The 23919-nt window shown below is 35.9% G+C and overlaps 1 protein-coding gene and 1 pseudogene across 1 annotated transcript; both read left to right on the top strand.

Moving 5' to 3' along the window:
* The first annotated feature begins 1514 nt into the window (after positions 1–1514).
* LOC133859582 (receptor-like protein kinase FERONIA) lies at positions 1515–3212 on the top strand. Its single transcript, XM_062295023.1, has one exon. The coding sequence runs from the start codon at positions 1603–1605 to the stop codon at positions 3169–3171; it is 1569 nt and encodes a 522-aa protein (XP_062151007.1). The 5' UTR covers positions 1515–1602; the 3' UTR covers positions 3172–3212.
* Positions 3213–3667: 455 nt separating this feature from the next.
* Positions 3668–4274, top strand: LOC133860532 (receptor-like protein kinase FERONIA; annotated as a pseudogene).
* The last annotated feature ends 19645 nt before the right edge of the window (positions 4275–23919 follow it).

The following is a 23919-nucleotide window of genomic DNA, read 5'->3' as shown; positions in this document are numbered from 1 at the left end:
TGCTAAATTCTTGGTGAACTTATGCAATCAAAGAACCTAAAAGTCAGCATAGACATAATATTTATGACTTTGGTTTCTATTTAATTTCCAACATTGTCTCAACAATCAAACAGACAAAAGAATCATAATGCTGCAACATACCCAGAAAACACAATCTAAACAGCCCTTACCATCACTTGGATTAGTCACTGCACGTAAAACCCGCGTGGCACAGATCAACAAGAACAACAACAAAAACTGTGCATAGATCTTAAAATTCTTAGACTTCAGAGCAGATCTCTTCCCACCCATTGACCCCACATTGAACCTCATTCTTCAAATCACTCGTTTCCCACAAAACATCCTCCAATATGCAAACCAAATCACAAGCAAAATAAAACTCCACAGTCACTGATCTTATCATATGCAGCCCAGCAACCCAGAACACCCACAACCCCAATTGCAAAAACTGAAAACAAAAAACACCCATAATTCTGCAGAAACACACCCACATGCCACATACAAACATAAATTCACGTACATACAGAACCTAAAAATACAAACGAACCAAACTTACAAAGAAGAAGGAATTTTGGCAAATGCAGAAGAAAATGAAGTAAATGAAGCGACAAAAGTGGAACAAAACTCACAAACAAAACAGAGTGAAGAATTTTTAATGTTACTTGGGGAAGATTTCATTGCTGATAAAGTATTTTTCTTCTTAAAGTTGAGGGAGGGCCATGGCCCCTGCCGCCCCCCCTCCCCTCCCCTCTGTCACTGCTTATAAAAGCTCATGATCAAGCTATTTCTTATCTTTTTATTTTTAGTTTGGAATTATTTATATATATATATATATATATATATATATATATATATTTATATAATAGATGATTTGAGAGATAAGAATATTTTTATTTGAAAATCTTTTCTGAAAAAATTTGGTTGATCCCTAAAAATAACATAGAAAATGTTTTCTGTTGTCTGCATGGGTCACATATCATATTAAACTTTAACTTATTGCAATTAATTCGAACCTTATTTTTGAAGTTCCTGTACAAGGTCGTGGCCTTCATCCAAATAATTAAACCTTTAAGTCTGATTAAAAAAAATCTAAAGATTCTAAACTAATTAAATTACCCTTTTAAGTAAAAGATCGAAGAGTCTTTAAAAAACTCAACCCCATTTTAAAAAACAAAAGTTATAATAACTAAAAAAAAAAAATGGAAAATAAACATGTACGACTAAAGGTTGATTTATCTTTTATTTTTAATTTAAGGAAAATTAGTTCTTTTCATTAATGTCATTGCTCAGACTTAGCTAACCTGTATGCCCCTTCATTTGCATTCCTTTTTACATGTCCCCCACAGACCATGACTAAAAGCTGTTCAGTAAAGTTTTAGCATCATATCATTCATCGAATGCCCATATATATCTGCTCCAACAACTCCCACAAATCATGCATGAGTCAGCATGACTTAAGGCTGATTTAGAGGACGCGGAATCAGACAACAAAACTTTATAATATGCAAAATGGAGAAAATTTTGGGGGTAGATAACTAGATATTATATATCAGGTCGGAACAAAAAGGAGCTAATTCTTACAGTCAGTGATCTCTTGCTGCCATGACAAACCTCTCAATGCTCACCCCTATCTTCTACGTCTTCTTCTCGTTCTCCCTTCTTTCTCATGTCTCTGCAGTCTCTATTTCTACACCTCCTTACGTCGCTGTTGATGATATTACCCTCAACTGCGGCACTTCTGGCAACTCAACCGATCAATTCAATAAGCGCGTGTGGATGGGAGACATACGCTCCAAATTCACTCCCATTGAAGAAGGTGATCATAAATCTAATGCCTCTACACCCCAACTCCAAGACAGTTCGGTAAACACGGTCCCCTACTTGACTGCCCGTTTATCTTATTCCCAATTCATGTACTACTTTCATGTCACCCCTGGTCCCAAATTCGTTCGCTTCTACTTTTACCCAGTTTCTTACTCTGGCTTTGAAGGGTCTCAGGACTTTTTCACTGTCAAAGCCAATTCCTTCACCTTACTTCGGAATTTCAGTGCTTCCATCTATATCCATGCTAATTCCTTTAAAGAAGATAAAACTCTTTCTAAGGAGTTCTGCATCAACGTGAAAAAGGATCAAATATTGAATTTGACATTCATCCCATCTCCAAGCACTTCTAGGAAGTTCCATGCTTTTATTAATGGAATTGAGATTGTCTCCATGCCAAAAAACCTCTACTATGGGCCAGAAGGTCCAGGAGTCCCTTACGTCGGCCAAAATTATCACTTCTCCATCAACTACGAAATGGCACTCGAGAAGGTTGTTCGATTAAACGTGGGCGGGGGCTTCATATCGGCAGTAGCAGACACTGGGATGTTTAGAGAATGGTCCCAGCAGGACGATAGTTCTTGGTTGAGTGGAGGCGTAAACCCTCATGTGCCATCTTTGACACCCAGATACACACAGATATCAAATTACACTGCACCAGATGATATCTATCGGACTGCAGTGTCAATGGGTCCAAATACAACCAAGAACCTGCATTCTAATTTGACTTTGAAATTACCCGTTGATCCAGGATTCTATTATTTGGTGAGGCTCCATTTCTGCGAAATAGTGTTCCCAATTACGAAACCCAGCCAAAGGGTATTCCAAATCATTATAGACAATAAGATAGCCGAGGAATGGGCTGATGTGATTCTGTGGACCCAAAGGAATGAGACGCCTGTGTACAAGGACTATGTAGTAGATATCCAAAACAAGCCTAATCTCTTCATTGCTCTACTACCTAGATTATCTGCCTACGGCATCGTCGATGCCATTTTAAACGGTGTGGAAGTGTTCAAATTGAGCGACTACGACAAAAACCTTGCAGGTCCCAATTCTGAAAGTGTGCCCTCTCCACAGCTGGCTCAACAACCTGCTTCAACAGCCAGCGAATTCAAGACAAAGAAAACAATAATCATTGCCATTGGAAGTGGTGCAGGCTTCTTGGTTGTGCTGTGTTGCATGTTTCTCTGGAAACTGAGGAAGACTAAGCGCTACGCTTCTTACTATCCACTGTCAAAGTTCTGGTGCTGGCCCGAGCCAGACAAAGCAAAGTCAACAAAAACCTCGTCCCTGCCGCAAGAACTATGCCGCCACTTCTCTGCAGGAGAATCAACAGCTAAGTTCTAATATATTGACAGAAAAAATCAATATATACAAGAATTGAAACGATAAGACATAATATTTAAAGTTTATTTTTAGAATGATATCTTTTTTTATATTATTATTATTTACAAGAATTTTGCCTTGTATCAAGTTTAGAAATATTTTTGTATTTTCTTTTTCTCCGAGTATTTTCTTTCAAAAAACGCAAAACTTAGCCAATATAAAAGGCATATAGTGTGTTATTTTTTAATTCAGTTTTCAAATATCGATAATATTTCTGTATTTCAGAGTTATTATCTATTTGCTTCTTAATATAGGGCGACTAAGGTCTTTCGCTTTCATTTCATTATTTTTCTTTTATCATGAGTTCTCTTTTTAGTATTCTTAATTTTTGCTATTATTATATCCCGTCAGAACAATCCCAGTTCTATCTGACGCCATTCTCACTAGATGAAATAAAAACAAAAACCCACAACTTCCATGAAAAGTTAATTATTTGGCGTCGATGACTTTGGCAATGTGTATAAGGGTCTCATTGATAAGGGTACAAATGATGATTGCGATCTAGCTAATGCCTGATCTGGAGTCAAAACCAGGTTTTCGTGAGTTCTCGACAAAGATCAAGACATTCTCTTTGCTTCGCCATGTTCACCTTGTCTCTCTCATCAAATTCTGCAACGAGGAGGGCGAGATGATCCTCAATCGTCTACGACAACATGACCAACGGGACTCCCCACCACCACCTCTATGATACTCCCAACATCCCATTTCTAGAAACGAAGGCTCTAGATTTGCGTCGGAGCAGCATGGGGTTTGGACTACTTGCCCCTAGGCATGAAGCAACCCATTATCCACTGTGACGTGAAGACAAAAAATATTCTGTTAGATGAGAAATGGGTGGCCGATATTTCAGATTTCGGGTTGCCCATAAACTATCAGGATAACACGATGATCATGTACTCTTGATCAATACCTTCGTAAACAGTACGCTAGGGTATTTGGATCAGGATTTTGCCTGGCATCAGCAACAAACAGAAAAATCTGACATTTACTCTTGTAGCGTGGTGTTGTTTGAAGTATTATGTGCCCGAAAAGCATTGGATAAAAAAGTCAAGGCCGAGCAATGACACTTAGTCAATTGGGCCCGAAAATGCATTGAGTGGGGGACCATCAGCTAAATTATTGATCCATATATGAAGGGCAAGATAGCTCCAAAGTCTTTCAAGGTATACATGGGGGTCGCGGAGAGCTATGTATGTGATCCAGCGACCCAACGACCCACAATGAATATTGTTATGGAAAAGCTTAGGTTTGCGTTGAAGATCGATGTAGGAGAATGTGGACGTCGCAAAGGAGAAAATCAACCTTGGTGGTGACCTAACTACTCAGAGGTGGTAGGATCCGGCTTGTGTGCCGTAGATAAAAACTACAGCACACGTGATGTAAAAATAAGCAACGGCCCAGATGAAGTTAAATTATTTAATGGCTTAAATCTAACAAAAGAAAATTTGTTTTTCCTAAAGGCAAATGGCTCGGTCTTCCCTCACCGGAAACCAGAATCTCCAGCTAAAATCTAGTCGGAGCCCTCTCCAGCCAAAAAACTCTCCGGTGAACCCCTCCCCCAACTCCGCGCCCATCACCAAGCTGAAGCCTATGCCAGAACCGATGGAGACCTCCCATGGACTAAACATTTTAGCCGGAGACCTCTCCAGCGAACCCCTCCCCGACTTCGCGCCCATCACCAAGCTGAAGCCTATGCCAGAACCGATGGAGACCTCCCATGGACTAAACATTTTAGCCGGAGACCTCTCCAACCAAAAACTCTCCCGTGAACCCCTCCCCGACTCCCCGCCCATCATCAAGCGGAAGCCTATGCCAGAACTGTAACGCCCCGCCTTTTACAAAAAGGCGTAAGTGAAAATTTCGATTTTCACGTGACATTATTACAACATCAGAGTTATAAATTGGTAGCGGAATATAATTTATCCAACAGACTTGGATTAATTAACACATCAGAGCTTTTAAATTAAATACCTCTAGACATTCATTAAAAAAAATACTTAGAACAAATACATGGAAACATGTGTCCATAGTGACACAAGAGAATACATGAAAATTATTAGCAACCTTGTCAACATAAAATGCTATAAACACAGAAGGCTACAAACAAAATACAAACTATGTATCTTTAACTTGAAGACCACTCGAGCTCTAATCTTTGTCTATAAACCTGCACCAATGTATATATATATATATATAGAAATAAAAACACAAAACAACCTAAGTGAGTCCACTGTTTCCCATAATAATATGAATACTGATTTACTAATAAATGCCACACAATGCAAATATGGTTTTATAGTCACGTATATATGCAATATATAATCCGTGGTAGCTAATCACAGTCATATACTAAATTTATACCTTACCATAAAACAGTAATATGACAGTTTTAAATGCAAGGCTTAATTATCAATTTTATGCACTCCTCTCGTGAAGGAACCAACGGTCCGGATTAGCGTGTCACGGGAGCCAACGGTCCCAGTTGGCAATACCATCAACACCCCAGCTATATTAGCCAACTCTCACATTTATTAGTTTGTTACTGGAATCCAAAGGTCCCAGCAGACTATGAGCCAAAGGTCATAACCCGTTTAATTAATTAAGTGTCACGGAAGCCAAAGGTTCCACTGGCAGCCATCACCCCCCCGCTGCATACCAGCTTTGTTATTAACCATTTTAGTTAAAAATATAAAACATGTAAGAACACATGCGCAAACAAATGAATAAAGCAGTAAACACAATATCATGGAAAAATCCACCAGCTTCGTCCTCAATAAATATAGAGATACTTACAGCCTTTTGGTGCAGTTCTCATAATAGCTCATATTCTGCAATAAATATATGTTTATATATAGAGAGTGTTAATATTATTATTCAAGGATCATAATTGTGTACACATAGATACAATTACCCTTTTTACTTGGAAATCATTTATATTATGAATTTATGAACTCAACCTAATAGTTATATTCTAAACTTAGTAAATAATAATAATAACATCAAAATCATGTTTCTATAAAAATATCACAACTTATTTAGCACTTTTAAAAATCCTCTTCTCTCAAAAGAACCACTTAAAAATATATTAATAAGGATTCCTTAATCCATAATCATTTCCACTAAGATAATAGAATCCAAAACATTTCAAAATAATTAACCCATCAAAACTCATAAACCCATTCACACCATCAAACACTCTACAACTATCTTGAACCAAGAACATAATAATCCCAAATCAGCCCACTCGGCTGAGGTGACCAAAACTCCTAAAATCACCCACAGCCAACACATACCCATAACAGAAAACACAAGGATCTCACACCTACACCACCGAAATACACCCACCCAAAACACAATCAATCCAAAATTCACCAAGTGATCACAGCAACCTTCAACACTCAACTCACGGCTCAACCAAAACAGGGAGGAAAAACACCACATACACAAACATCACAGTATTCGGCCGATCAAAGGGAAAACAGGGGAATTAGTTCAACTTGGCAAAAGTCCATAAAACATCAACTTCCAACTCAAACAAAACCACCCACATACGGCCAAATTCATAACAGAGCACATGGCCAAAGACCACTACAGCTCAAAATCGTCAATAAATCCAACAAGAAACCCAATCGGTTGAACCCACAAAAATACCCATTCTAAATCAGTCCTTCCAGAAAATACCCAACATCAAACCTATCTAGGAATCACCCATCTATGGGTACAGGGGATCACACGGCCGAACACCCACACAAAACACACACACGGCTAACCCAGAAAAATACACACAATCGGGTCAATCCAAATACTCAATAAATCCAAATACATAACAGAAAATCACAATAAATCAAACAGAAATTACAAGAAATCATTAGGAATTTAAGGCTGGGGAAATTCACCAGAAAATCGCCCATGGAAGTCGCCGGATTTCCGGCCAGAACCGCCGGAAATCGCCCCTGGGTTCGTCACCGGCGATGACCCATGGAGGATCGGGTCTGGGTCTCGCCGGAGAGTCAGGTTTCAGCTCCGGTTCTTCTGGGTCCTCTCCTCCGTCGGTTTCCCTCTCTCGGTTCTCCCTCTCTGATTCACTCTCTCCCTCTCGGCTGTCTCTCTCTCTTTCGGCCTCTCAATTTCTCTTGTTCTCCTGATCTCTCTCTCCCTCTGTTTCGGGTTCCCTGTGTTTCTCCCTCAGCTCTCATCTCTCTTTCTCTCTGTTCTCACTCGGATTCAGCTGAGAAGAAGGAGAAAAGAAATGGGATCAAAAGAAGAGAAAAGGATTGGGTCTCTTCTCTCTATTTCGGCCAGACAAGGAGGAAAGAAGAAGAATCACGGAAAGGGAAAGAAGAGATTCGGGTCATGGGTTCTCCGGGTTCGTTGGGCCACGGGTCATCTCCGGTTCTCTCCCTCTCTCGATTCTGCCTCTCTCTCTCTCTCTCGGGTCCCTCTTTATCTCTCTTCTCAGTTTCTTTTGATCTCCCTCTCTCCCTCACTCTCTGTTTCACTCAGACAATATCAAGAAAGAGGAATGAAGAAGGAAAGAAAGGAGAAAGAGATGTGATGAAATTGAAGGAGAAAGTATCTGTTATATAGGCGTGAGAAACAGACCAGGCGTGGGCAACAAGTTGTAGGAGTGAGCTGTAGAGGGTGAGTCAGTAGTGATGCAAGGGGATGACGCAGAGTTTAGGACAGCTGGTTCATGAATCTTCCTATTTGCACGTTATGTTCATGATACAGATTAAGTTAATCTGTAGGTATTCTTACATTAGGCTTTTATCATATAATAACTCATTAGGGTATAATTTTAAACTCGTTTTGAGTCCGGTTCATTTCATAAATAATGTTAATTTTTAAATAACATTATTACACTGATAATATTATTATACAAAATAATATTAGATCAAAATAATATTTTGTACAATAAATATTTCAAAATAATATTATATATTAATAATATTATTCTACAAAATATTCTCGTATAATAATATTAGAGATATTATTATTCCAATCAATTTACTAAATATTTAGGTTTTGGAACAGATAGCACATAAAGATGCAATTTATCAGAATAATGTCGATCAAGCAATTAAAAGTGTGAATTGATCGCCATAGATCTTAAATTCTATTTAAAACACCTTGTCTTAAAATCTGGGGTATTACAAGAACCGATGGAGACCTCCCATGGACTAAACACACCCTCCTTATAGCCTAAGAAACTACGCACTCCGAAACACCCACTTCTTTGGTGAGATTTCTCTTCCCATGCATGGCGACTCAGTGACCGCAAAGCTCCCTTCTGACCTTTCCACTTGATTTTACACATCATAGCCTTATCTCCTTCAGTTTGAGCTAAACTTAGACCTTCAAGCCAGCGAACAACAATTATTGCTTCGAATTTCTTCAATGAGAGTGGTGGCCATGACGGCCACCGTATTAGCTTCAACACCATTTGTTAAAACCCAAAATTGAGGCCAAATTTCACTAACTGAGCTGGTAGAAAAGGGATTCAAGGAACTGGCTGGGTATTTAAAATTGGGTAAAGCGAACAAAGATTTTGAAAGAAAGTTGAGATCTTTAAGGAAATGGGTATTGAAGATTCAATACAGAATAAACTAACAAAGATTTTGTCACAGTTTGAAATTGGGAATGAATAGGGTATGAAAAAGTTGTGAGCTTGGGGGTTTGGAAGGGAAAGATTAAATGGAGATAGCTGGATTTTGAAAGTTGATAGGAGATTCAAGGAGAGAATTAACAGAGAAGAAGACCATATTTTAGCTGGAGATTTTGGTCTCCGGCGAGAGAAGACCGAGCTGTTTGCCTTTAGAAAAAACAAATTTTCTTTTGTTAGATCTAAGCCGTTAAATAATTTAACTTCATCTGGGCCACTGCTTATTTTTACAGTATGTGTGCTGTAGTTTTTAACTACAGCACACAAGCCGGATCCGAGGTGGTATCATTCTAGGTTACCAGTACCACTGCTATTCCTCGAAACAATAATGGGCTTGTTTGGCAAATAACAGAACAGAACAGAGTAGTGGGTTGTTAGTTTTAGAATTAGTAAAAAGTGATGATGTGATATAAAATAAAAAGAATTTGTATAAAAAAGTGAAAAAGTTTTGTATTGTAGTGAATTTTTTTATTTGAATAATAATAAAAAAATATTGATGTGATATAAAAAGTGAAAAAAGTGAAAATGTTTTAGTGTTAATTGTTATTGAAAAAAAAAAAAATATATGAATAGTAACTTGCACTATTCTGTAATGTTTTGTAGCTTAACAAACAAACCCAATGTTTACAGTGGACATGTGTTGGAAACGTTTCCGGATAGTGTGACCGGGTTAATTAACCACAATGGATACAAGGCTGAGTTGCCCAAGTCTTGATTTTGCTCTCACTATTCAAGATGTCTTTGAAAGAAAATATAATCAAATGGAAAAATAAAAACAAAAACAAAAAGAAAAAAGAAAAAAGACAAATGATTTTATATTATTTGGTCTATGACGTATGTTCATAAGATAAAGTTCTAAGAGTTAAATTTTGCTCTTATTCATTTGATGATGTCACAATACAAATTAATGATTGATATTTATATAAGAGTTGGAATAAATAAGTATATATAGTATTACAATGAATCATATAAAAGATAAGTAACGTACAATCTCATTTATTCTTATATTATATACTATCACAATTATAAGGAGAATAATAATCTAAGCGACTTTATAGACACCAGCAACTCTAAAGCCTAGGCTTTGGGTTTCTTACATGTTTTTCAAAAGTGATAGTTAAAAGAAATGATCTCTACACTCATTTCTCATAACAGCCCCACAACAAGCTGATGTGACTGGTAATATTTTATTATTTTTTTACAAAAAGAAAACAAAAAAAGTATTAAAATATTACCAGCCACATCAGCATGTTGTGGGGCTGTTGTGAGAAATGAGTGTAGGGATCATTTCTCGATAGTTAATATATGAAGGTCTGGTTGGCTTCGGAAAAAAAAAAAAAAAAAAAAAGAAAAAAAAAAAAAGAAAAGAAAAAGGGAATTGTGATACAGGTCTTTTGCTTTTTTAGGCTATTTTGGAGTAAAGCAAGGAACTTTATTATGGACACATGACAACGTCTTTACATAGTCTAATATGTTAATATTATATATTCCGCATGGGAATTTTATGCACTTGTGCCAATATAGGCTGGATATGTTTCTGATAATTGATTTTATTATTTGTTCCTTTTACATTTGTTGACTAGATATGTTGAATTAATTTTGCTAACCTATAAAAGAAAAAAACATTTAATTTTTATCCAAACACCTGGGTAATGAGACCAATTAAGAGATCGAGTTACGTCAAAAAAAAAACAACCGTCATAGAGAAATCTTCTTTAATTGTAATATCAAAATTGATTTTAATCCAATTTTCTAGGGGAGAGTCCATATTTGCTTCTTAAGAGACGAGAGTCGATTTTCCCATGCTTTAAAATGATTTTTTTTTTCTTTTTTTCTTTTTTTTCTCTAATTCATGCTTTAAAGTGATGAGGCTGAACTTTTTTGTTTTTAGAAAAGTTTACAATATACATACAATCCTATTGTTTCAAATTACCATCTAGTTATTAATTTATGAGATAATTGCACCGTTGGTCCCTGTGGTATGCCATAATTATTTTTCACTCCATATGATTTAAAAAGTGCATGGGAGGTCCTTATGGTATGCAATAATTACAAATCGATCTCTGGCTTCAAATTCTGTTAAAATTTTTAACAGATTCCGTCAAATGCCACGTCAGTGACACGTGTCCCCAATAAGATGGCGACACGTGTCCATCTTAATAAAAAAAAATTTATTAAAAAATAAATAAAAATACTTATTCTTTTTTTTAAAAAAAAAAAATTCAAAAAAAAAAAAAAACAAAACAAAAAAAAAAGCTGAAATGGTGGCTGGGCCACCCCTTTGGGGGTGGCCGCAAGGGGGCCACCCCCAGTGGCCGGAGGTGGCACGTGGCCACCCCTAGGCCATAGGGGGTGGCCCGATGGCCACCCCAGGCCACTAGGGGTGGCCCGAAAGGCCACCCTTGGAAGATCCAGGGGTGGCCATCGGGCCACCCTTTCAGCTTTTTTTTTTTTGAATTTTTTTTTTTTGAATTTTTTTTTTTTTTAAAAAAAATAAGTATTTTTATTTATTTTTTAATAAATTTTTATTTTTTTATTAAGATGGACACGTGTGTCGCTGACGTGGCATTTGACGGAATCTGTTAAAAATTTTAACAGAATTTGACGCCAGGGATTAATTTGTAATTATTGTATACCACAAGGACCTCCCATGTACTTTTTAAACCATAGGGAGTGAAAAATAATTATGGCATACCACAGGGACCAACGGTGCAATTATCCCTTAATTTATCTTATTAAAGGTTGCACCAATGTTTTTTTAAACTACCAAAAATTATTAATGCCTTTCAATAACGAAAATATCTTTAATAAAAAATTTTAAAACTAATTAAAAAAAAAAACCTAAAAATTTATAGATAAATAAACAATAATAATAATAATAATAATAATAATAATAATAATAATAATAATAATAATAATAATAATAATAAAAAAAAAAAAAAAAAAACTGGCCACGGTGGCCAGACCATTATTATTATTAAATTTATTATTTTTAGTGACCTATTGGCGGGCTTCAAATGACCAAAAAGTATTTCAACTACTCACTTAGAGCACTCACAGTGGGTTATGTAAAATCCACTGTAAATCTATAATACATAACCAAACCACAAAAACATCCTCCATCAGCTTCTCCATCCTCACGCCAGAATAGATTCACTGAACATTTGTGAATATGGCGTCGCACTGTTCACACATCTATCAATTTTATATAATTATTTCTCTTCTTTCTTTCACTTTCTTCCTCTTTCCCGTCACTTTCTTCCTCTTGCCAGTAGTCTCTCCAGGAATTATAGGCGAGCTCGTCATCGCTGGCTTGGGAGTTGGAGATCTCGACAGTGACAACTGCCGGATTGCCGAGCTGGTACACGCCCTTGTTCGTCTGAAGCTTCAGAGTCGGCCGGAGCTGGAGCGATCTAGCGAGCTCGTCGTTCATTGTTACTGGCTCGGGGGTTGGAGATCTCAACAGTGCTGGCTAGAGGAACCGACGGAACCCCAGCGGCGGGTCGGTGGAAACCATGGGAAGTTTCTGGTATTTCGGTGGAAACCATGGGCCGTCGACAGATAAGATTCACCGTGGGTTGATTTTGATTTTGATTTTGATTTTGATTTTGATTTCCGGTGGGTTGAATTTGATTTTGATTTCCAGTGGGTTTGATTCTGATATGATTTCCGGTGGGTTGATTTTGATTTTGATTTCCGGTGGGTTTGATTTTGATTTTGATTTCCGGTGGGTTGATTTTGATTTCCGGTGGGTTTGATTTTGATTTTGATTTCCTGTGGATTGATTTTGATTTTGATTTCCGGTGGGTTTGATTTTGATTTTGATTTCCGGTGGGTTTGATTTTGATTTTGATTTCCGGTGGGTTGATTTTGATTTTCCGGTGGGTTGATATTGATTTTGATTCGGTGGGTTGATATTGATTTTCCGAAGCCAGAGCAAACAGTGCTTAAAAAAGCAGAAGAAGCAGAAGAAGAAGAATCTTTGTGTTTTCTCTGTGATAATTCTGGTGTATGTGATAATTCTGCATTTGTTTGATGAAATGGCAAAGGTGATTTCGGGTTTGTGGAGAGGAGTGGGCATGAGTTTTTAACAAAAATAATAAAAAATATTAAAAATGATTATTTTAATAAAATAGATATAACTTTAGATCATTTGATGGAGGATAGTTTTAAAAGTTGTTATGTAAACTAGCAAAAAGCAAGTTTGATCATGTAAAATAGATTGAAATTTACATAACCTGCTGGGAATGGTCTTACGCCATGTCTACATGTATGGCAATTGCTGACCAGCTGTCATTTGCTTCTTAAAAGATTGTGTAATGATGTTTGTATAACTTGTTCACAATCATCCACATGGTTAGTGAATAAAAAGAAAATGTTGAAATATCATTGTGTAATGATATTTGCACAATTTGTGCACAATTTGTGTACAACAAGTTTAAGAAATGATTGGTAATTATAGTTTACTATAATAAATTTTTATGAATTTTTTGTATTACGTGGAGTGATTAGTAATTTAGGCCAACCCCAAAAATCAGTAATATAATTATCTCTAAAAAAATTATTAAAATATCATTACACGTAAAATTGTTGTGCATAAATTGTGTACCTAACACCTCCTCAATATCATTATATATAAAGATTATTGTGGACATTAAGACCCCGTTTAGTAATCCCCCTCCCCTCCCTTCCTTTATGGGAGAATATTTTTTTTGAGTGTGAGTAAAAAGAGATTGATGTGATATAAAGTAGAAAGAATTTATATGAAAAAGTAAAAAAAAATTGTTTTATAGTGAATTTTTTTATTTAAATAATAATAAAAAATTGTTGAAGTAATATAAAAAATAAAAAAAGTTAAGAATGTTTTGAGTCGATATTTTTTTTAAAAAAATAAAAATAAGGAGAAGTGGGAGGGGAGAGGGTCATTAATAATTGGGATAATTGCACCGTTGGTCCCTGTGGTATACCATAATTATTTTTCACTCCCTATGGTTTAAAAAGTTCATGGGAGGTCCTCGTGATATGCAATAATTACAAATCGATCCCTGGCGTCAAATTCTGTTAAAATTTTTAACAGATTCCGTCAAATGCCACGTCAGCGCCACGTGTCGTCATCTTATTGGTGACACGTGGCGCTGACATGTCTAATTTTAATAAAATAATATAAATTTATTAAAAAATAAATAAAAAATACTTATTATTTTTTTTTTTAAAATAAAAGAAAAATAAAAGAAAAAAACAAAATGGATAATTGCACCGTTGGTCCCTGTGGTATACCATAATTATTTTTCACTCCCTATGGTTTAAAAAGTTCATGGGAGGTCCTCGTGATATGCAATAATTACAAATTGATCCCTGGCGTCAAATTCTGTTAAAATTTTTAACAGATTCCGTCAAATGCCACATCAGCGCCACGTGTCGCCAATAAGATGGCGACACGTGTCTATCATAATAAAAAAATATAAATTTATTAAAAAATAAATAAAAATACTTATTTTTTTTATAAAAAAAATTCAAAAAAAAAAACAAAAAAAAAAAAGCTGAAGGGGTGGCCCAGCCACCCCTTTGGGGGTGGCCTGGCCGCCCCCAGCCACTAGGGATGGTAGCGCGCCACCCCCAGTGGCTGCAGGGGGTGGCGCGCGGCCACTCCCAGTGGCCGGGGGAGGCGCGCGGCCACCCCCAAGGCCCAGGGGGTGGCTGCGCGCCACCCCCGGCGGCCTCTGGGGGTGGCGCGCGGCCACCCCCATGGGCTGTGGGTGGCCTGGCCACCCCCTTTCCCCATTTTTTGTTTTTTTCTTTTATTTTTCTTTTTTTTTTTTAAAAAAAAAAAATATGTATTTTTTATTTATTTTTTAATAAATTTATATTATTTTATTAAAATTAGACATGTCAGCGCCACGTGTCACCAATAAGATGACGACACGTGGCGCTGACGTGGCATTTGACGGAATCTGTTAAAAATTTTAACAGAATTTGACGCCAGGGATCGATTTGTAATTATTGCATATCACGAGGACCTCCCATGAACTTTTTAAACCATAGGGAGTGAAAAATAATTATGGTATACCACAGGGACCAACGGTGCAATTATCCCAAAACAAAAAATGGGGAAAGGGGGTGGCCGCGCGCCACCCCCAGAGGCCGCCGGGGGTGGCCATCGGGCCACCCTTAGTAGATCTAGGGGTGGCCCGAAGGCCACCCCCTGGGCCTTGGGGGTGGCCGCGCGCCTCCCCCGGCCACTGGGGGTGGCCGCGCGCCACCCCCTGCAGCCACTGGGGGTGGCGCGCTGCCACCCCCAGTGGCTGGGGGCGGCCAGGCCACCCCCAAAGGGATGGCTGGGCCACCCCTTCAGCTTTTTTTTTTTTTTGTTTTTTTTTTTTTGAATTTTTTTTATAAAAAAATAAGTATTTTTATTTATTTTTTAATAAATTTATATTTTTTTATTATGATAGACACGTGTCGCCATCTTATTGGCGACACGTGGCGCTGATGTGGCATTTGACGGAATCTGTTAAAAATTTTAACAGAATTTGACGCTAGGGATCAATTTGTAATTATTGCATATCACGAGGACCTCCCATGAACTTTTTAAACCATAGGGAGTGAAAAATAATTATGGTATACCACAGGGACCAACGGTGCAATTATCCCTTAATAATTATGCCCCTAACATCCCCTAAAAGATTTATACGGACCATTGGACGTCACATCGCATTGAACTTTGAGAAAGTTGATCAATGACTTTTGCCAAAAGCTGATGTTAACAGTATTACTAGCGGTTTCCTATATGCTCCCTATTGAGAATAGGAATAGTTATTCCATTCCACCTTCATCTATTCTCAGGAATAGTTATTCCATTCCACCTTCATCTATTCTCAGGAATAGTTATTCATTTTCCTAATGGAATAGACATTCTGCAAACCAAACGAGGCCTTACTGTTTACTTTCCATCTTATTTTATAATCTTAAAACAAACTCTCTCTCCTCTCACGTCTGCCTCATCTCCTTTCTTCTTCTTCATTCTTTTTTTTTTCTTCGCCCAAACCCACCATGGCCGTTTCTTCTTCGTCCAAACCAACAATGGCCGTCAGTTCTTCTTCTTGGCCCAGACCACCATGGCCACCTCTCTGCAACACTCACCAAAAAATCTCCAAACTCCGAAACCCCGAACATAATCATACAAGACCAAGATTAAAACTTTTTATTTCCTGGCCCAAAGCATTCTCAGAAACCAATCAGTGATTAAAAGAAATGGGAATTAAGAGAAAGGGAAAGATAAAGAGAAATGGGTTTGATCTGTGTCTCCCTGTCCTCTTTGGAGCTCAGGTTTTCTAATTCTTCTTCCACCATTCGGGAGACGGAGATTCAGTGCGGTGGGTTTCTTGCGCTTGTTCTTCTTCTGATTTTTGGTGGGGCCGGCGGAGGGGGTTGAGGGATATGAGAAGAGGATTGAGGGGAAAGAGGTGGCTGAGAGTGTTGATTTCCTCTGATTGATTTCTCTGATTGCTCCGGTTGATTTTCTTTAAGCATGAACCAGCAGTTGAGATCGGCTGATTGCTCCGGTTGACAAAAGCTCCTTTTTTTTGTTTGACTCACACCAGCAGTTGAGATCGAAAAATCATAAGTCACGATCTAACATCCCCACACCTCGAAACCCAAATCTCTGCAACACTCACCATGGCCACCATGACGGAGAAGACGAGAGAGCGAGAAGACGGAGTCAACGAGATAGAAAAGAAAATAAATGAATAAAAAAACAACAGAAAAAAAAGTTAAAAATAATATTTTAATGTTATAGGAAAAAGTATTAAAAAACTACGTAGAGTAATTTTTAAAAGGAAAGTGGTTTTATTCTTTATATATAAAAGAAAATAGTTGGAAAGAGAAAGGAAAAGAAGCGGCTAGAAATGCTTTAAGTCTTCACGGTCCTAGATGCTTTTGACTACTATAATTATTAATATTATCTTCCGTACATATCATGTTCCACGTGAATCTTTTTAATAACAAAAAAAGCATTATATATTGCCACATGAAGTAAGCGAAAGCATATCAATCACAAATTACAATGCTACGAATAAAAACAGGTATTCAGGAAAGTTAATAAACTCGAATAAGTTTATATAAATATGTCTCTTTTATTAATTGATTTTTTTTTTTTTTTTTTGGTGTGAGTTTTTGTTTTTAGGAACCGAATTTAAGTGAAATTTATTTGAATAGATTATCAAATGGTCAAATGGACCTTTTCATTTACAACCATAGCTTTTGTAGTTCACGAGTACAACTTTGAAGAACAATTGGTCTAAAACTAATATCTTATTTCAAGTTAAAAAAAAAAAAGAAATCACTATTGAAAGGTAAATGAGTTAATTAGCAATGGAGCATAGTTTGACAGCTAATATATACTAATAAAGCTAAAAATATAAGTCTCCATTCTGTAGAATTCTCTTATTTGGCTTTTGTTTGATGTTATAAAAAACAAAAAATCAAAACATAAAAATACTTAAAACTGTTTTTATTTTTATGTCACATTAAATATTTTTTCAAAGGAAAAAAAAAAAAAAAACTATAAAACATGCACGTTAACAAACATTCTCTTAATTTCTTAGGTATTAATTCTATTAAGTTAATTATATTTATTTAACCAATTTAAGAGAAATCGTTAATGGGCTCGAGCTTGTCTTCTTCTTCTTCAGTTTTTTTTTTTGAGGATAACAACAAAACCAGAAAGAGCTTGATCTCTCCTAATAAACCAAAGTGGGTGGATTATTGCCCAAGACTCTACGTGTGGGGTCAAACATTTATTCAATAAGAGAATTAGTTGCGTTTAGTGGGCCCAAATTCTGTTCATTTATGCCCCCATGCTGATATTCTTGGTCTCAGAGTCACAAAAATTAATATTATCTCCACCCTAAAATTATTGTCCTTCCACGGCTTTTTATAAAGTAAAGCTTATGCATAAAAGGGAGTGAAGAAATGTGACCCAACATATAAATATTAAAGTTGACGAAGACCTAAGAAAATGGACATGCAAAGCATACTGTAGAATGAGAGGCGTTAATCGATCAGTGAAACTCTGAATTGCTCAGGCCACCCCATAATGCCAACAATATAACATGTGTATTATAATCATTTTTCTTTTGAGGTGTCAGAGATAAATATTCCTTCCCCCCTTTTTTTTTTCTTTCTCTTTTGCTAATTGTTAATTTTCAGAAATTAGTTTTGGTCTTTCTTTATTTTAAAGCTGAAAAGTTTTAAAAGTATCTCGATATGTCAATTATTGTGCACATACTTTAACTTATCATATTTTTTTAAGGGTTAAATACTCCAGAGGTACTTGAGTTTTACGTGTTTTTAAATTTAGTACCTCAGTTTCATTTCGTATCACAGGTAGTACCTGAATTTGGAAGAAAAAAACCCTAGGTAGTACCTGTCAGATTTCTCGTCCAAATTTCAACTTCTCGCCACGTGTCAGCCGCTGAGGTTGACACGTGGCACCACATAAAAAAAATTAAAAATTAAAAATTAAAAAATTAAAAAATGATTAAAATTAAAAAAATGAAAAAAAAAAAAGAAAAAAAGAAAAAAAGAAAAAAAGAAAGAGGGGTGGCTGAGCCACCCCCTTGGCCGGTCTGAGCGAGAATACCCTTCCCTACACTCGGTAGCACAGTTGAAAAAAAAAAAAAAAATTTTTTGAAGGGTTTTGGCCCTAGGGGGTGGTTCGGCCACCCCTTAGGGCCAAAACCCTTCAATTTTTTTTTTTTTTTTTTTTTTTTTCAACTGTGGGGTGGCCGAACCACCCCCTATGGGGTGGTTCGGCCACCCCAGACCGGCCAGACCGGCCAAGGGGGTGGCTGGGCCACCTCCTTGGCCAAAATGGGGGTGGCCGGCCACCCCCATGGTGGCCAAGGGGCCACCCCTCTTTTTTTTTTTTTTTTTTTTAGTTTTTTTTTTTTTTTAATTTTAATCATTTTTTTAATCTTTTAATTTTAAATTTTAAATTTTTATTTTGGTGCCACGTGTCAACCTCAGCGGTTGACACGTGGCGAGAAGTTGAAATTTGGACGAGAAATCTGACAGGTATTACCTAGGGTTTTTTTCTTCCAAATTCAGGTACTACTTGTGATATAAAATGAAACTTAGATACTAAATTTAAAAACACGTAAAACTCAGGTACCTCTGGGGTATTTAACCCTTTTTTTAAAGCTCTCCTATAGGATTTTCAATTCTCTAATTGGGTTTTTCTTTTTGTTTGATTTTGTAAGACATGCATGCATGCATGCTCTATATATAAAGTACTTCTTGCAGAGGATTGTGAATCCGTGTTATGTGTATGTGTTTTAATTAATTAATGTATGTATTTTTGTTGGAGAATAATTCGCTTTTTTACAATGATAGTGAACGTACATGTCTGTAATTAAGAACCTAGCTCTCAATTAATTAGCACATACATAATCGTGGATTAATGAGTCAGTTGTGAGGCTTCCAGGAGGAATCAACAACACACATGTTTCACTACAAAAAATCAAGCAAATCACCACGTGGCTACACTGCCCTCGTCCATTTTGTTTTTGAAACTTTTCTTTGTTGCAAGCGAGTTTATAATATGAATCAATTAATCCGCTAGTTTTAGGACATCCCCTAAGGTATAGACATGAAATACCTACTTGGTGCACCCAAATTAAAAAAGAAGCAAAAATGATATTCAAAAATTCCAAATCTTGGGACGGGCTTTAACGTACACTACAAAAAACACTGCAAATCGCCGCGTGTTTACAGTACCGGTTACTATAGACACGCGGCCAGATGGCTGTGTGTTTTACTGGCCACGTGGCCATATGCGGCGTAGAAACAATTGGCCGTGTGTATAAATTACACGCGGCCAATTGACCGCGTGTATAAATTACATGTGGCATTCTGTTGGCACGTGTCCAACTGGTGTTTTTTGAAAAAATATTTTTGGAATTCTTTTTTTTTTTTAAAAAAAAAAAAAAAAAACAAATAGTATGTACATGATAATATTACTATGTACCCTATACCAAATTAGAGTTTATAAACTAATTAGTTTTGTACAGTACTTGTATTTAAATTTTTTTGAATTTATTTTTATAAAAAATTCTTATTATATACCCCAACAATAAATTTGTGCTATATTTAGTTATGGTTTATAATTATATATAGTATGTATTGTACTTATGGTTATGTTTTAGGGTTTACATGCAGGTTGAGTTTCTTGAATATAGTTTATACGTTAGGACTTAATTTATTGTATATGTAGTACATACTCTCAGGGTTAGGGTTCGTAGAACATCCATCTGAATGTGTTGGCCTTGTGGTCCCGATCATTATAGCATACCTTACACAAGTATAAAATTGCATGCCTTTATCATTTGATCCAGTTCAATGTTCAAAACTTGGTCGAACTATCATTTGATCCTAGAGTTAGGGTTTATAACTATATATATAGTATATATATTTAGGGTTAGAGTTTATAGTTATATATAGTACATACACTTAAGATTAGGGTTAAGGTTAGGGTTTATGGTTTACATATAGTACATACACTTAAGATTAGGGTTAAGATTATGGGTTTTAGGGTTCAATTTTATGGTCAGGGTTTAGTATAGTATATATATATATATACTTAGGGTTTGGATTTAGTTTTAATTTATAGTTTACGGTTTAGTTTTATGGCTTAGGGTTTAGCAATGTGTACAGTACATACACTTAGGGTTGCATGTGTTTGTGTTTGTATTTCAAAACTATCTTGTCATATTTGTATATACATATATATAATATATGCATGCATGCATGCATGTAAACGGCGTGCCGAAACTATATACATTTATAGTTACTTGTATATACCATAACATTGGGGTTTATGGCTATATATATATATATATATATATAGTATACTTATATAGCTATATACAGTATAGCTATATATAGTATATACACTTAGGGTTAGGGTTTATAGATATATATAATAGGTATATACACTTAGTGTTAAGGTTTATGTTTATATAGAGTACTAAATGCATAATTAAACCAAATTTGTGCTATATATATATGCATAATTATATGGCGAGGAACAAAAAAAAAATATGCAACATAACAAAGTACATACACTTAGGGTTAGGGTTTATGGCTATATATAGTATATAAACATAGGGTTAGGGGTTATGGGCTACGTGCAATATGTTTATAGTATATTTATGTTTTACGTGTTGAGTACTTTACATACATATGGTATACTTATAAGTAAACCCTAACTCTAATTAGGATTTGCGTTAATGGAATACTAATCTAATAAAACCCTAACCCTATATATATATAGGACCTATATATATATATATATATGAACCTTAACACAGACTTAGGGTTTAAGAATTAGCTTTAGGATTATCGTTTAGGGTTTAGTTTTATGGGTTAGAGTTTACGTAAACCTTAACACTATATATATTACATACACTTAGGGTCGGATTAGGGTTTGTGTTTGTGTTTGCGTTTATAAATACAAATATATATTTTTATATATATAATATATATAATTTTTCGTTTTTCAAAAAAAAAAAAAAAATTTAAAATAACAGATAGAGACGTGTATTAGTATACACGTCTCTAATTGGCCGCGTGGTATTACGCCACGCGGCCAATTTTTGGCCAGGTGACCTGCGCGGGACAATTCCCGCGTGCCACCTGGCCTATTTTTTAAATAAAAAAAATGTAATAATAAAAAAAGGGAAGCTTTTCGATCAACTCTCTCACTCAGCTCTCTCAGTGCTTCTCGCTCTCACTCTTACTCTCTCTCTCTCTCCCTCTCCGTCTTTGTCGATCACGCACGTTCGCACCGACCACCGCCCTCCGCTGTCTTCTCCGGCCAGCTCCCTCTCCGGCCGTCAGTGCACCACGCGTGCACCAACCTATAGGTGCATGCTCTCTCTCTCTCTCTCTTTGTCTCTCTCTCTCTCTCTCTCTCTCTCTATCTCTTTGTCTCTCTCTCTCTCTCTCTCTCTCTCTCTCTCTCACTAACCGAACCACAGTAGGAACCCTAACCCTAAGTCCGAACCTCTCTCTCTCTCTACATCCGTCTCTCTGTCTCTATCTCTCTCTACATCTCTCTCTCTCTAAAACCTCGCCGGCCGGAACCCTAAACCGGTGACCACCCCTCTCCCGGTCTGTCTCTCTCTCTCTCTCTCTGCCTTGTACGTGATTGCTATTTTGGGACTTGTTTTGGGATATTGTTTTGGGACTATTATGTTTTAATGCAGGTACATTTTGGCTAAGGAGCATAAAATACACCCCAAAAAAATATTTGTGAGTAATTTTGGCATTAATTTTTTTTTCTTTATTTTTGGCTATAATAAACTTGGTGCATTTAAATTAATTTGTTTAAAATCTGTTTCTAATTGTTTTAATAGTTTCATATAATAATTGTGGATTTAGCAATTAATAATGGTCCATGCAATGCTGTTAATTTTGTTGGGTTTGAATATCTATTGTTGTGTAATTTTATGTGTTTTGATGTGGTTGGTCGTTATGCATGGAAAATATTCGTACAGTTGTGTTATTCTTCTTTTTTGTAATATATTTTACTGTACTACAAATTGGTGTGGGGATTATTATTTGTGGCAATTTATGCTAAAACATTTGAACAGATTAAACAATCTCGCCATTATTTTATTAACTTCATCATAAAATCAATGATGCAAACCAATAAAATATAAATAAGTATGCGGTACTATTTCAACAATTTTTGGGTTTTTTAAGAACAAAAAAAAAAAGTTTAATTGTTCATTTTCAGGTAATTTTTTTACAAACAAAAAAAAAAAACATTTCAAAGCAAACTCGCCATCATTTTATAATAAAATGATCGTATCCAACAATTATTGGATAGATACAGAAAATTAAATTTGACCACCGTCTACCATTTATAATAATTTCTTTTATTATTCAATTTATAACAAAGGTCTAAACAATAAACCCTAAACCCTAAATCAAAACCAATACAAAAATCCCTATACTCTAATCTCAAAACCAAACCTCTAAACTTTATACTCTAAAAAACAAGCAAAAACCATGAACCCTAAACCCTAACCCTAAAACCGTACACCCTAAAAACCCTAAACCCTACAAAAGAGTGAGATTTTTTTTTTTTTTTTTTTTTTAATTACTTTTTTATTTTAGTTAAACCCTAAACCCTAACCTTAAAACCCTAACCCTAAAAATTAAACCCTAAAAACCTAAACCCTAACCTTAACCCTAACCCTAAAAACTAAACCCTAACCTTAAAACCCTAACCCTAAAAACTAGAACCCTAAAAATCTAAACCCTAACCTTTTTAACCCTAACCCTAAAAACTAAACCCTAACAACCTAAACCCTAACCTTAAAACCCTAACCCTAAAAACCTAAACCCTAACCCTACAAACTAAACCCTAAAAACCTAAACCCTAAAAAAAAAAACCCAAAACCCTAACCCTACAAACTAAACCCTAAAAACCTAAAACCCTAAACCCAAAAAAAAAAAAAAAAACCAAAAACCCTAAACCCTAAAAAAAGAAAGAAGAACATTAAAAAACAAAAAAGAAAAAAGAAACAGATCTTCTTCTTTTTTTTTTTTTTTTTTTTTTTTTTTTTTTTTTTATAACTTTTTTATGGTGAGGTAAACCCTAAACCCTAACCTTAAAACCCTTACCCTAAAAACTAAACCCTAACCTGGTAAACCCTAACCCTAAAAACTAGAACCCTAAAAACCTAAACCTTAACATTTTTAACCCTAACCCTAAAAACTAAACCCTAACAACCTAAACCCTAACCTGGTAAACCCTAACCCTAAAAACTAGAACCCTAAAAACCTAAACCCTAACCCTAAAAACTAAACCCTAACCTTAAAACCCTAACCCTAAAAACTAGAACCCTAAAAACCTAAACCCTAACCTTTTTAACCCTAACCTTAAAAACTAAACCCTAACAACCTAAACCCTAACCTTAAAACCCTAACCCTAAAAACTAAACCCTAAAAACCTAAACCCTAACCTTAAAACCCTA

The sequence above is a fragment of the Alnus glutinosa genome, chromosome 2, assembly GCF_958979055.1.
Source record: "Alnus glutinosa chromosome 2, dhAlnGlut1.1, whole genome shotgun sequence".
Classification (NCBI taxonomy): domain Eukaryota; kingdom Viridiplantae; phylum Streptophyta; class Magnoliopsida; order Fagales; family Betulaceae; genus Alnus; species Alnus glutinosa.
Note: the sequence above shows the minus strand (reverse complement) of the source record. Positions and strands in the feature narration are given on the sequence as shown.